Source organism: Trematosphaeria pertusa (genome assembly GCF_010094035.1).
Source record: "Trematosphaeria pertusa strain CBS 122368 unplaced genomic scaffold BU26scaffold_16, whole genome shotgun sequence".
Lineage (NCBI taxonomy): Eukaryota > Fungi > Ascomycota > Dothideomycetes > Pleosporales > Trematosphaeriaceae > Trematosphaeria > Trematosphaeria pertusa.
In genome coordinates this window covers 709,764-722,649 of record NW_022987227.1, presented here as the reverse complement: position 1 = coordinate 722,649, position 12,886 = coordinate 709,764, and the positions used below count along the sequence as shown (strand labels likewise).

The 12,886-nt window shown below is 52.6% G+C and overlaps 7 protein-coding genes across 7 annotated transcripts; 4 read left to right on the top strand and 3 right to left on the bottom strand.

The window, feature by feature from the left end:
- Nucleotides 1–34: 34 nt before the first annotated feature.
- On the top strand, nucleotides 35–1,904 carry BU26DRAFT_523420 (uncharacterized protein; the record flags this gene model as incomplete). The annotated part of the gene is made up of 1 exon (XM_033830043.1): nucleotides 35–1,904. A coding segment is annotated over exon 1 (1,412 nt), but the record flags the coding sequence as incomplete, so codon positions are not given.
- On the bottom strand, nucleotides 1,775–2,478 carry BU26DRAFT_523419 (uncharacterized protein). The gene has a single exon (XM_033830042.1). The coding sequence runs from the start codon at nucleotides 2,426–2,428 to the stop codon at nucleotides 2,048–2,050; it is 381 nt and encodes a 126-aa protein (XP_033678848.1). The 5' UTR covers nucleotides 2,429–2,478; the 3' UTR covers nucleotides 1,775–2,047.
- Nucleotides 2,479–2,604: 126 nt separating this feature from the next.
- Nucleotides 2,605–4,323, top strand: BU26DRAFT_523418 (uncharacterized protein). The gene has a single exon (XM_033830041.1). It carries the CDS (start codon nucleotides 2,629–2,631, stop codon nucleotides 4,123–4,125), a length of 1,497 nt encoding a protein of 498 aa, XP_033678847.1. The 5' UTR covers nucleotides 2,605–2,628; the 3' UTR covers nucleotides 4,126–4,323.
- On the top strand, nucleotides 4,238–4,656 carry BU26DRAFT_109962 (uncharacterized protein). The gene has a single exon (XM_033819388.1). The coding sequence runs from the start codon at nucleotides 4,350–4,352 to the stop codon at nucleotides 4,572–4,574; it is 225 nt and encodes a 74-aa protein (XP_033678846.1). The 5' UTR covers nucleotides 4,238–4,349; the 3' UTR covers nucleotides 4,575–4,656.
- On the bottom strand, nucleotides 4,657–7,345 carry BU26DRAFT_109961 (uncharacterized protein). The gene is made up of 5 exons (XM_033819387.1): nucleotides 6,968–7,345; nucleotides 6,717–6,918; nucleotides 6,188–6,663; nucleotides 4,792–6,137; nucleotides 4,657–4,743 (listed from the first exon to the last, which is right to left on the bottom strand). The coding sequence occupies exons 1-5, from the start codon at nucleotides 7,009–7,011 to the stop codon at nucleotides 4,739–4,741; spliced, it is 2,073 nt and encodes a 690-aa protein (XP_033678845.1). The 5' UTR covers nucleotides 7,012–7,345; the 3' UTR covers nucleotides 4,657–4,738.
- A 248-nt stretch (nucleotides 7,346–7,593) lies between these two features.
- BU26DRAFT_609158 (uncharacterized protein) lies at nucleotides 7,594–9,843 on the top strand. Its single transcript, XM_033835906.1, has 4 exons — nucleotides 7,594–7,771; nucleotides 7,834–8,739; nucleotides 8,794–9,328; nucleotides 9,375–9,843. Exons 1-4 carry the CDS (start codon nucleotides 7,719–7,721, stop codon nucleotides 9,405–9,407), a joined length of 1,527 nt encoding a protein of 508 aa, XP_033678844.1. The 5' UTR covers nucleotides 7,594–7,718; the 3' UTR covers nucleotides 9,408–9,843.
- A 1,034-nt stretch (nucleotides 9,844–10,877) lies between these two features.
- On the bottom strand, nucleotides 10,878–12,717 carry BU26DRAFT_523415 (beta-lactamase/transpeptidase-like protein). Its single transcript, XM_033830040.1, has one exon. It carries the CDS (start codon nucleotides 12,611–12,613, stop codon nucleotides 10,979–10,981), a length of 1,635 nt encoding a protein of 544 aa, XP_033678843.1. The 5' UTR covers nucleotides 12,614–12,717; the 3' UTR covers nucleotides 10,878–10,978.
- Nucleotides 12,718–12,886: the final 169 nt, after the last annotated feature.

Sequence of the window (12,886 nt, the reverse complement as noted above, 5' to 3'; positions counted from 1 at the left end):
GTGCCTGCACCGAACTTTCGAACTTTTTTCCTGACCGCCTTCGATCGCACCTCACCACCACGACAGTCCCTCTCGACGAGCCAATTGGTCGCCATGGCAAGCGGAAAGAGGGCTCGCGATGACCGCCGCCAGGAAAAGAAGATGAAGCAGCAGAAACCGACCGAGAAAGCCGCCGCGAAGGCTACCAAGCGTGAGAAGAAAGCGCCGAAACCCCCTCAAGCTCCCGCCGCGCTTGTCGGTCTCGTGCAGACCTTCCTGCACGAACACGGATACGTTGAAGCTGCTCACAAGCTTCGGGATGAGGCGCAGGGCACGGGCAGCACAACCACTGCGGTGGAGGGTCTGCCAGACCTGACCAAGATCTACGCAGAGTGGAAGAAGAGCGCAGGCGGCAAGGCCACCGCGTCTAAGAAAGAGGATGCGCCCGAGCCTATGGATGTGGACGAGGAGAGCGCATCTAGCAGCGACGGGAGCAGTGACTCAGGCAGCGACAGCGACTCCAGTGATGCCAGCAGCGAGTCTGTAGAGGAGGCGACAAAGGCGGAGCCTGTGAAAAGGAAGGCACCGGTGAAGAAGAGCAAGTCGGCGACCTCAAGCTCAAGCTCAGCGTCAAGCTCAAGTTCTGAATCCGAGTCGGAAGAGGAGAGCGCCCCGCCTGCGAAGAAGAGCAAGACGGCGAAGTCCACTTCGTCATCGTCATCTTCCTCCGCTTCCTCATCTTCCAGTGGATCCAATAGCGAGTCCGATGACGAGCCCGCAAACAAGCCTCTCCCCGCCTCCGACTCGTCCAGCGCATCGAGCGATTCGTCGTCAAGTGAGTCTGACAGCGAGTCCAGCTCCGAATCCGAAGCAAAGGATGCTAAACCCGCAGTGAACGGCACACAAAAGGCACAGTCCAAGGAGGCGAAGAAGGGGGCCTCCGCATCGTCTTCCTCATCCTCGTCCAGCTCTGATTCGTCGAGCGGCTCAGACTCTTCTGAAAGCGAGTCGGACGCTGCTCCCGCGAAGAAGTCAAAGGCCAAGAACGACGGAAAGAAGGCAAAGGATATCAAGAACGAAGCTTCGGATTCTTCATCTAGCAGCGATTCCAGCTCTTCAGAGAGCTCCGACAGCGACTCATCGGAGTCCGAAGCTGAGAAGCCCCAGTCCAGCCCATACAACCGCAAGAACTCCTCCGATTCCACAGTGACTCTACAACCTAGCTCCCCTGTTCCCGTAGTGGGCAACAAGCGTAAACTGGCTGGCTCGCCCTCCTCCGACGCGCCTAACAAAGCTAACAAGAGTCACGTCGAGAATCGATTCCAGCGCATCAAGCCCGATACTAAAGTAGACCCGCGCTTTTCCAGCAACCAATACGTCTCCTATGACTACGCCGATCGCGCCCACGCCGACTTGGCCGTGACTAAGGGCAGGGGATTCACCAAGGAGAAGAACAAGAAGAAGAGAGGTTCTTATAGAGGTGGGCAAATTGATACATCTGGCGGGAAGGGTATTAAGTTTGATGATTGAACTAACATTTCCTTTGTTGTAGGACGTGGTTATGGGCTGGACCGTAGTGGTGCACCGGGTGATGCACCGGGTGGTGGTCATGAACGAGGACGAGGACGTGGTTATGGACGTGGACGTGGACGTGGACGTGGCGATTAAGAAGGGGACCTCATGGAGAAGTGCCGGCGATATGCGATCCTCACATGAGGGTCCAGGTTGCGAATTGATTCTTGATCGCCGGCGAGCTTGGGGCGGATATGGGCATGGTTTACCATAGCGTCAATTGGTTAACAAAGGCTTCATACCCTGCATTGGCGGTCTGCGCATCTTTCGCGCTTTCGGCAACCCAATAAATTAGGTAGCCTTCCTTTTATTCGAATATACACACTTTCGAATTTCTAGTCTTCTGTACCCATACACGAGTATTATACATCCCATCATCCGTTAATAAGTCTCTTCCCTTTTGTGTCTGCCTGCACTTCCACGCTACGCAGAACATCTCACTTTCCCTCCCTTCCAGCGCCAATGCATCATCTTGATTCTTCGTCGTCTCCCTCATTTATTTCTCCCTCTGAAACTCCTGCGGTAAATCCATCCCCACCTTCCTCGCCGTCAACCTCACCCTCTCTTCCTCATCCATCCCCATACCCGGATTATACCGCTCAATCAGCGTTGCGTACATGCGTTGCGCCTGTACGTATTGTATCAATTGCTCCGCCTGTTGTATCTGGCTTGCTGTATTACTTGACGGTGGGTTCGTGATGGTCGCACGTATTCGGTGCTGTACCGTGGACGGTGAGGAGAGCTTTTGGTGCGAGGAGGAGCGCAGATAGGTTGGTGTGCTGGCGGAGCGTGGGGAGGGGGTAGAAGACGGGCGCGAGGGGAGTTCGCGGAGGAGCCGCCGGTAGAGGGAGCGGATTTGGGGTGTTGCTGAGCCCATTTTGTGGGATTGCGGTTCGGACGGTGTGGATTGGTGACTGGCTTTGGGTGTGGATGTATTGGAGGTGGAGGTAGGATTGAGATGGAAGAGGTGCTGATCGCGGAGGTGGTGCGGCGAAAAGTTGCCGAGGAGCTTGGACCACGGTGCACTTTTCCACCGACATTGACGACGGTTCGATCATCCCTTATCTGCGAGTCGCCATGGCCACGCTACCCAGAAGGCCACCCTATGTATGCTGGAACTGCCTTTATCGTACCCTCAGCCGCCCTCAATCGCCTCCATCTGCGTGGAATACGCTTCAATGGCGCGCATACGCCTCAGCTACAGAAGGATATGGCCCCAGGTTAACAAAGCATCTCGCATACGATTCCAAACAGCGACAGGAGCAGCGGATAAGATTTACTTTCGCTCCTCCTACAGAGGACAGTAAAGATACAGCTTCCCAATCCCCGTCTATGGCAGCACCACGTTCCTCCACTCCACGACGTAGATTGCGCGCTCGTAGAGTACAGACTGAAGACAATCGGCAGTCTCCAACCTTCTCGCGTTCAACAGGTCATTCTTACAGCTCCCTTCGAAGACTGGCGCCCCAGAGAAAACGGCCCATCCTGTATCAATCTGTGGGTATTCGGCGTCACCTCTCCTACGGTCGGGCACCTCGATATATAGGCGGCACCAAAATTTCAATCATACACGGAGAGACAAACTCCTTACGGGGTAATGATATCAGCAATAACGGCCTCGTGTCTTCGGCCACTACGCATATTTGGGCACCCAGCCGCCCAGTCACCAACGCAACTCTACATTTCAGCGCACTGGAAGATTTCAACTGGTACTGGGAGACCCTTCCCCCCACAATCGCGCAGAAGACGCAAGCAAACCACTTTTTCTCCAAGAATGCGCATGCCAAGTTTCTCCGCTCAGAAGGCTTCTTCCGTGCTTTTCCAGAAAGCGACGTCCCAGAAGTAGCATTCGTAGGACGCAGTAACGTGGGAAAAAGCAGCTTGCTAAACGGCATCGTAAATGCCGACGTTAAGGCCCTTCTAGCGCGCACCTCATCCACGCCAGGTTTCACTAAGACCATGAATCTCTACGGCATTGGCCCGGGCCACGGCGTCAACATCACCAAAATGCCCTCCGGACACGACAAAATTGTGGGCCCAGGCGGCCTCACCATCGTCGATATGCCTGGCTACGGCGAAGGCTCGCTTTCCGAATGGGGCGTCGAAATCATGAAGTACCTACAATCTCGCAAACAACTCCGCCGCGTCTTCGTCCTCATCGACGCGCAACACGGGCTCAAAGATAAGGACCGCTCGCTCCTCGCTTCCCTCCGTCTAGGCGGAATCTCGCACCAAATCATCTTATCCAAGGTCGACAAATTGTTCATTCCCAAATCCAAAGACATTAGGACTTATGATGGAAAGCGCCTTGCGAAACTGAAGCCGAGGGGTTCGCTGAAGGAACTGAGGGAAAGCATGGAGAAGATTCGGGGCGAGATCCAGCCCCCGTTTGGCGGATCCGCGTTAGGGGAGATATTAGCGTGCAGCTCGGAGATTTTGGTCGATGGGAAGAGGTTGGGGATCGATCATGTGAGGTTTGCGGTGCTGCAGGCCGCCGGATTTGCGTTTCGGGGCGAGGCCGAGAGGGGGAAGAGAGTCAGGGAGCAGCTTGCGAGGACTGTGAAGACGAATTGAAGGAGGGGACATGGGTTCTTTGTGGCAGGATGGTGGTTGGTCCCCAGAGAAGACGCTGATTCTCGGACTCCCACTTGCCGTATATCTGCAATATGCGATTGATCGTTCTTTCAAACAGCACATCGTGGACTGGGGCAGTTAAGAGGAGAATCTGCAGTAAATGGTGCACCAAATGATAAGTTCAAAAGAACTAGTGCCTGTATCCTTCCCAAAGCATTAGTATAATGCGATTGCGATTTTACCCAGCGTCGGGCTACGTTTACACATATCAGCATGTCGGGGTCCCTTCTATTGCCACCATCACCCAGCAGCGGCACGGAGGCGTTCATTTGGCCTACTCCTCCCTTCCAGTTTCACCAGCGACCAGCTTACTGGCGCCTAGGGCGCTTGCCCGACTCTGGATAGGCCGCTCTTCCCAGAAGCAGGCAGACTACCTTTCTCTTAGGTAATATGGCCATTATCTCGCCCAGCAGCTCCGTATGGAACATCACCCTTCCATTGAGATTCGTAAAACCCTTGATGCGTAGAGTTCTGGACAGATTCCGGTTGGTATTGTGCGTCAAGCCAGGCCTGCGTGTTGGTACCTGTAACTGACCCTGTCCTACGTCAGTTTTCATGCTACGACTCGTCACCGTCCAGAGCAGCTGGCATATGATTCCCACTTACCCCATGCAGGCGTGAATGTCTGGTCCTGAATCGGGACATCCTCGGTGCCTCGCATCGACCGTTGCGTCTGCGCTTGTGCTCCCTGTAGTTGGGGAACGACGAAATCGTTGAAGAGGCCAAGCAGAACTGGCTTGTCTGCTGAACGATTAAACATTACGCCGTGTTGGAACAGGATCCTGCGCAGTTCTGGGGCTGACATCCTGTTGGCATCGATCCCCAGATCGCGCGAGGATTCCTTGGCTTGTAATCCAGGTCCCGTACTATTGGGCCGAATCGGCAATGCGACCTTTGGGTAGTACGCACTTCTATCGAAATACGTAACAGAATCCGAATCACTATCCGGCCAAGATTCTAAAGAATACAGTGAGCTGGAGTCTGAGTCGTCTTGAGAGACGGCTCGGCTTCTTTCTCGGGTTGCAGAGTGTTCTCTCCGTCTATTCCTAGACCTCCGCGGGCCTTTTCGCCTGAGAAGTTTGTTCGAGCTCCCTCTCTTTGTCTCCTTACCAACGGGTCGACCTGTCACTCCGATCTCTCGCTCCCATTTCTTCATTTTACTGAGTTCATCCTGGAGTCCCTGTTTATCCTGGTTTGTGAACTCTACGGTTCGAGGTTGAGCCTGCGAATCGAAGGAATTGCCCCCGTCGAAGAGCCGCCTTCGGAGTTCCGCAAGCTTGGTTTGCGCCGTCTCTAAGGAATCGGCTAACTTCCCCCGGAACTCGGCATGTTGAGGCGATTGTGGAAGAGAGACCTCTTGTAGAGGGAAGACAGATGATGGTTCTACTGCACCGCGCGTAACGACGGGTCCTTCGTATAGACGAGGCGTCTCTCTGTTGCCACGCTGACCTGAGACATTCCAACCATGATCAGACGCGTCCTTTCCGGCTCCATCAATATTCCTTACAGCACTCTCCCCGATGTTGCCATTGGTATCACCCGATGGGGCTTCTGTCTTTTTGCAGGCGATACCGGGTGAGGGCGCCCGAATCGAGATCATATCGGGTTGAGTAGATATTCTTACAGCCGGAAGGGGCTCATCATATATAATACCATGTGCAGGAGCCCTATCTGTCAGATGTTGAGCGGATCTCGCATTTTGAGGTGGATGAATGCCAAGCGTCGCACTCGGATCGATCAAGCCCTTCCCCGACGCTCCGATGCCCTGCAATTCCCATGGGAGTGGAGACGGATCAGGAGTTTGCGATCTTGGGAACCCATGAGACCTTTCCTCCTTCTCTTCCAGCTGAGCCCGATCCAATGTACTCCATTTTGCAGATGCCCCTGTAGAGACGACTGCATGTTGAGTATCTCTAGGCTCAAAGGCTGACATCGGAAACATAGAATCATTCCTGGAACAAGTTAACTCCCGACTACGTTATGTGTCATCGGTTAGACGTACTGAACTCGCTCTCTCGGCGACGTTGGCGAGGCATCTTCCAGTGCTTTTAGCCAAGGATCTCGACGCGCTTCGGAGGCAGTTGGCCGCTCTTCAGGTTTGGTTCTCATCATCCACCCTATGAAGGCGCACCCTTCTTCGCTAGTCTCGTGAGCGCGTAGCTCGCTTGAAGGAAAGTGCTCTTCATCCCTTATGTAGGCAGCGATCTTAGCCAGTGACGAAAATACCGGAACGCCAGCACGTATGCGATAGAGTACTTCTCCCAAAGACCAAATGTCGACTGCGAATGTGTACTCTCCTGTATTGCCAAATTTATCGGAGTCAACCAAACGCTTACGAGCCAAGATTTCGGGTGCTTGAAACCCAGGCGTGCCCACGAATGTGTGAGGAGCCGTTGTTCCCTCCACCGCACGCTTGGAGATGCCAAAGTCTCCAATTTTGACCCACCAGTTCGGCCCCGGCTCTTTGACGAAAATGTTCTACGCTCGTCTATCAGCACACTATCCAGATACTTTTAGAGATACATGCTCACATCGGGTTTTAGGTCGCGATGGATGTAACCGTTTTCGTGCATGTATTGGAGCCCTTCCAGTAGTTGCAACGCAATAAGCTGAACGTCGGGCTCAGGCAGGATAGTGAGCTTCCAAATCGCCGTGTTCGATAAATTCCATTGCAATGTGGATCGCCGTGTCACTTTGGAACCATCCATATGACTGCACGAAACATGGGCGGTACTAGAAGCATGTGAGCACTCAATCAATGCCCTTTATAAGCGCAGCCCACCTTCTGCTGAGAGAACTTTGCAATCGCGTCGAGCTCTCTTCCATAGTCAATGGGGGCTAAGGCGTGAGCTTTTTTCTTGATCACCTTGACTGCTCGCTCACGCCTTTCACCTCTTCCTGACAACAATATCTCTTTCCACACCACTCCATAACCCCCTCCTCCCAAGCATTCCACCCTTCGCCATACCTGCCTCTGAAAACTGCTCCTGTGCTGCGTAACGCCGTGGTTCGTGCCGTAGAATGTTGTCCCAGGGATTTCCGAATCGTGTACCAGATCTGATAGCGGTTGCATTGCTCAGAAAAAGGCTTTAGTGACAAATCCAGCTTTCTTCAGCAGCTACTGAGACAGTTGTTAATACAAACCTGAAGCATATTGCTCACGCGATCGCGAACCAATACGAGGTCGCACGGCTGAAGGAAGCACATGTGGTCAGCCACTCGGGTGATATGCATCTGAAAGGGGAAATATTAGCCTGCATGGTGTGGCGCAGTTTCCCTTTGGGATGGCTGGTCAGCTAACATTGGAAGAGTAATAGCCACACAATATGGAGTGATGTGGTCTTATACGAGCTTCCCTTGCTTAAAGGCTTCGATTCCTATCTCAACGCATTTATATGCATCGCGCATTGTATTTCGAGAGATGCTACGGCTCATTTATGATATTCTCGCCATCAATCGACTAGAACAATGTCAATTTTCTCTCTTTGGGTAAACCAAGAGTTAGAAAAGTTGAGAGCCGATGCACCGTCGACATGCCGGCCGAGCTGGTATTAGCCGGATTAGCAACTGCTGATCTAGTCATTAAGTGAGTCCCAGAGGTCGCCTACCACATTGAACGAGCGTTCCAAGTTTGACTTTCGGCTTTAGATACGGAAAGATACTCATAGAACTTTACTCAAGTTTCAAAGGCGCAAATGCCGAAATTCGGGAGAGAATAATCGCAGTCGAGGCAAGTTGGAACAGGACCCGGCTGCGGATTAACATCATCGAGCGCATACGTGACACACTCGATGAGAGGCATCGGAGGGTGCAGGACGATATACTCCAGATACTATTCACCAAGCTACTGGCCGCCAATCAGCAGGCTTCTCGGGTTGTACGGGAGGGCTCAGCCAAGAAGGATGGGAAAGAGGCCAGAAAGTGGAAGTATCCCTTGGTCAAAGAGAGCATCGACAAGGCAATCAAAGAACTGGACAATTGGCAAAAGATGTACGATCCTTCATGGTTTCTCATACTTAGGATGGCCACTCCTGTTATCGACGAAGCTCTGGACAATGATTTGGATAGTACAACAGAGAGGAGCAACCCGATCGCCACGGCGAGGAATATGAGAGAAGCAATGTTAGCATTTCCCCAGTCGGTAAGCTCTATCTTCCTCGATCAGGCCAGTTTAGATAGGGCGCATCGCAAGAACATTCCGTACTCCTCCGCCGAACTGGCGTTCAGGCCTTTGACGCATCACTCGTACTTCATCATCGATTCGATTCCAAGCCGGCAAGGGATACTCCCGGAACTTCTCACGCGTGATGTGCGGGAACTTGCAAGGAGACTGTCAGCCGCTGATCCATGGACATTTGGACTCCTTCCATGTTATGGAGTCGTCAAGGTCTATGATCAAGACACTGAAAATTGCCATGGCGTTCGGCTTTCTCCTGCATCCTTCGATTTTGTATTTTCCGTTCCACCGGAGCTAAAGAGTCCCCGAAGCCTACGAGACATCCTTCTCAGGCCAGATCAGACCATATCACTCAGTGTCCGTTTCAGAATAGCGTGGTAAGTCGCTCAGTCAGTGAGCTACGTGCACGCCTTCGGGTTTGTGCATAAAAGCCTACGGCCAGAGGCAATCCTTGTCTTTGGCGACAAGGAGCGAGCATTCGCTGCGACCTTCTTGCTAGGATTTGAAAAATTCCAGCTAGCATTCGGCGGGCACAGCCTACAGGCTGGCGATTGCGCATGGGAAAGGAACCTGTATCGACATCCTCAACGTCAAGGCCTCCATCCGGAAGATTACTATTCCATGCAGCACGATATCTACGCCCTTGGTGTTTGCCTCCTAGAGATCGGATTTTGGAAGTCGTTTGTCGTATATGATGAAGAACGGGCGCGCCCATTGCCTTCGGATCTCCTTCCCACTGGCCTCATTATTAAGGATTCCGACGATGACAACGGAAATGCTACACTGCTCAAAGGCGCTTTAGTTGACCTAGCAACGGCAAAGCTGCCGAGCCGAATGGGAGACAAGTATACTGCCGTAGCGGTAAACTGTCTGACTTGTCTCGATGCTGATAATCCTGATTTCGGAGATAAGAGCGAGTTCGAAGATGAAGATGGGATAGCCATCGGTGTACGGTATATCGAGAAGGTATGAATGCGTCGTGAATACGAACGATCGCCGCTAAGATCCCCAGGTTCTGCTGCAACTGAACAATATTTCGATCTAATGCTTGGTTGTTGTCATACGGACTAGTGGTTGGTAAAGATTGGGCAGGGAGAGGGTGGATTCAGGCCCTTCCATCCGTTTAGGGATGAACTTAGCAGGTTACTCACACTTTGGGGGTCCGTCAACGAATGACAACTGGAGATACCGTAGGGCGCAAGGCTGAAACGAAGGGCCTTCAGCCTCGTCTCTCCCACCTGCAGTCCTTCCGCCTAACCAATCCCTTTGCGCCGCCTATTTTCCTCTTCCAAGCGAGTTGCATGCCTTTCTGCATCGTAGTCCGCCATCACCATCCGTAGCCTAATAACCTCCACCTACAAGTAGCAGCCGGCAGAGCAAGCTCATAGCCCATACCTCCTATCATGCACTATTGTAGCGTAACAAACTGCTCCCAGCACGCGCTTAGCCCAGGATATCCCTGCCGACGCCACAAATGCAGCGAGGAAGGCTGCTGGGGCACTGTTACCGAGCCCTCTGTGTTCTGTAGACATTCGCGTATGTTTCAAACTGAAACGACACTTCAGAACGACGCGGCTAATGGCGGACTGGAATAGATGAATGCGGACATAGAGACTGCATTAATCGGCGGTCGGAAATTTGTCCTGCGAGTGCGGTTTGTAATGCACGTAAGTGTCAGTCAGCATAAAGCGGACATATGAAGGGAGACTGGCAGTCATAGATCGTTGCGCCGAAGATTATTGCCCTGATCCTGCTGCATTGCCTTCAAGTTACTGCTTCTCGACCGAGGTGACACAATATCCGAACAACCGTGAGCCTCTTCTCCTGCCTTCCCGACGCGAAGACGTTTACACCAACGAAGACAAATGCTACAACACCGGATGCCTAAGTCATAGGATAACCATGGCGTCCGGCATCAGCAGTTACTACTGCACTGATCGTGCGTCCGCTTTTTCGCTCTCTCCAAGATGAGCGTTAATGATGGCGTAGACAAGTGCCGCAGCGCGAACTGTCCCAGCGCGCGTTTAGACACGGACGTTCACTGTAATCAACATGGCTGCCTTGCTGCTGGCTGCACGCAAGAGCGCATGGACGGGTACCATCTGTGCTATAACCGTTCGTCGACCCCTTTACTGCCTACTTCCTTTTTGACTGGGTGATATCCTCGAAGCTGACAAAGCCGTACATGAAATAGATAAGTGCGAGACGAGCAATTGTCCGTATATGAAGCAAGCGCATATGACAATCTGCGGAAAACGTAAGTGTGGCCACCACGCACGTGCCACGCAGCGTATTCAAGGACTAATGTCGTTTAGATACCGTAGCAAAGCAGAGTAATATGTCGTATCACGGAAGATACTAAGACTTAGAGTGAGGGTGTCTTGAATATCGGTTCGACAGATGATTCCATCTCCTGCCGGGAGTGTCATTCAGTCTATAAGTACCGTAGGGATACCTATGGTGCAGTAAGACAGACGATGTAGAAGCTCGTGAGGTTAGAGAGGTAATAAGCGTGAATCAGCGTAGTACTTATATGGCCGCAATGTCTACTTCTCTATTATTTCCACAATCAATGTCGTTGATAGTAGTGTATAAGAACCAACGAGCCTCATTGCATTACAATCTGGCAAACGTCCCGGAAGTGGGCGTCTTCCTGAATATCTCTGGACTTGCAAGGTACGGATCGTGTCTCCAAGTCAACTTCTCCACCTCGCCGTTGCAATCAATTTCGAATCGGAACAGATGCCAGTCCTTGTACATGAAACCCCACATCGTCTTGGTACAAGTTTCCTCCTCTCGATCTACCGGCCAGTAGAAGGTATCACCGTCGTACGGCAATAATGTGAAGCCCGTTTTCCCCCGCTGCATATTCACATTCAAGCAGTCTCCGGCACTGGTAACAGACAGCACGAAGTTGTGGATGGCGTTGTAGTAGTCACCCTCGTAAGCAGCAAGAGGCTTCGTAGGGGGCACATTCGTCTTTCCCTCGGCGACGACTTTTTTGAGCACCTCATAATTTTCCAGTGTGATGGCCCTGCCCAGCTGAGCCATCTTAACGAAATACACCATCGGTTTCTCCCCTAGCAGGACCGACAATGCAAGCTGCGCCGCGAAATCGACCGGATCCATCAATGGCTGCGAGTTGGTGAGGGCAACCACGGCACTTTCGGTCGAGGGAACGAGATACATTGCGCCTAGGTGGCCTGGACCGGTGCCGGAATGGTGGAAAACCTCGGTGCCAGCAAGTCTCGTGCCGTAGGGTGGGAGTCTCTTTCTACCCAGCGTGTAGTAGAAGTTTGGGCTGGCAAAACTTAGATAGCCAGGGAGTTTCGTGCGGTATATGCCCATACAATACGCGACGTCATCGATACCAGAGCGGTGGGGAGGACCGAAGCCGACTTGGGGGGTGAATATGGCTCTCGTGAGAGGGAAGATTGAGCCGGGAGTGACATTAACGCCGTTGTCGTGTTGGTTTTTGTAGGCGGAGAGAAGCGCCTGTAAGAAGATCATGTAGTCTTTGATTGAGCTTCTAGCACCAGCACCAACACCACTGCCGGCTTCGACCAGAATGGGTGCAAAGTCTGCCTTTCGAGTGGGTGTACCGTCATCGTGGGTGCAATGCGTGTGCGCAACATTAGCATCGGATTCTTGAGGACGGTCGAAGGAGCTGCGAGTCATGTGAAGAGGACGAAAGAGGTTTTGTTCGATGTAATCGCAGAGGGAGGCGCCAGTTACTTCCTTGACAACGTCGTCTACCAGCGCGTAGTTCCATTGCGAGTATACGAACTGGCCGAAAGGTTTGGCGGAGCTCAAGTACGTGGCTGTGAATGTGGTCTCGCTCTTCTTCATAAGCGGTTCGCTATTCTGGAAACCCCAGAGGTTATTCGCAGGTGTGATTCCCGTGCGATTGGACAGAAGGTCCCTCAAGGTAGCCTTGAGCCCGAGCTCATCTTGACGAATGCGAAAGGACGACAGGTATTCCCTGATGGGTACGTCCCAGTGAAGTTTGCCGTCATGGACGAGTTTGGCAATGGCAGCTGCTGTGATCAATTTTGTCAGAGATGCGACCCAGTGTATTGTGTCATCATTCGGCAGCTTTGACTCGTTTGTGTGGAGATGACCAAAATGGGCCGTGTGGATGATGGCTCCTCTGTGGAGGACACCGAGAGATAGGGCGGGCGAACCACTGATTTGGAGGATGTGGTCGATTTCGGGGCGGAGGGCTTCCAGCTGTTGCTTGATGCTGTCCATGGCTGCGGTTCGAGAACGTAACAAAGTAGGAGATACAGGGAATGTTTTGTTCTAGTATACTGTTCACTGAAGGTGGGCGTCTCGCAGGTGGTAAAGAGTCGCCCGGCCAGTTTGAGTCAGCGTAGGTCAGAGGCGGCCTGACGGAAGATTAACGACAGATATGGGCCATTTTTTGCTCGGTTGCAGGGGGCGAGGTCGGGGCGATGCGGCGAGGGTGCTGTGCCTCAATATACTGGACTGCCACGCCGCGCCGTCTGACGTCTCGAGCTTTCC

What these genes read in the sequence shown, in the direction of transcription:
- BU26DRAFT_523419 (XM_033830042.1), bottom strand. Translation starts at nt 2,428, where the DNA reads ATGGGCTCAGCAACACCCCAAATCCGCTCCCTCTACCGGCGGCTCCTC.
- BU26DRAFT_523418 (XM_033830041.1), top strand. Translation starts at nt 2,629, where the DNA reads ATGGCCACGCTACCCAGAAGGCCACCCTATGTATGCTGGAACTGCCTT.
- BU26DRAFT_109962 (XM_033819388.1), top strand. Translation starts at nt 4,350, where the DNA reads ATGCGATTGCGATTTTACCCAGCGTCGGGCTACGTTTACACATATCAG.
- BU26DRAFT_109961 (XM_033819387.1), bottom strand. Translation starts at nt 7,011, where the DNA reads ATGGAAGAGAGCTCGACGCGATTGCAAAGTTCTCTCAGCAGAAG. An exon ending in CAAAGTTCTCTCAGCAGAAG is followed by an intron (nt 6,919 to 6,967) that starts GTGGGCTGCGCT and finishes ACATGCTTCTAG; the next exon opens with TACCGCCCATGTTTCGTGCA. An exon ending in ATCGCGACCTAAAACCCGAT is followed by an intron (nt 6,664 to 6,716) that starts GTGAGCATGTAT and finishes AGACGAGCGTAG; the next exon opens with AACATTTTCGTCAAAGAGCC.
- BU26DRAFT_609158 (XM_033835906.1), top strand. Translation starts at nt 7,719, where the DNA reads ATGCCGGCCGAGCTGGTATTAGCCGGATTAGCAACTGCTGATCTAGTC. An exon ending in GTCCGTTTCAGAATAGCGTG is followed by an intron (nt 8,740 to 8,793) that starts GTAAGTCGCTCA and finishes TGTGCATAAAAG; the next exon opens with CCTACGGCCAGAGGCAATCC. An exon ending in GTGTACGGTATATCGAGAAG is followed by an intron (nt 9,329 to 9,374) that starts GTATGAATGCGT and finishes TAAGATCCCCAG; the next exon opens with GTTCTGCTGCAACTGAACAA.
- BU26DRAFT_523415 (XM_033830040.1), bottom strand. Translation starts at nt 12,613, where the DNA reads ATGGACAGCATCAAGCAACAGCTGGAAGCCCTCCGCCCCGAAATCGAC.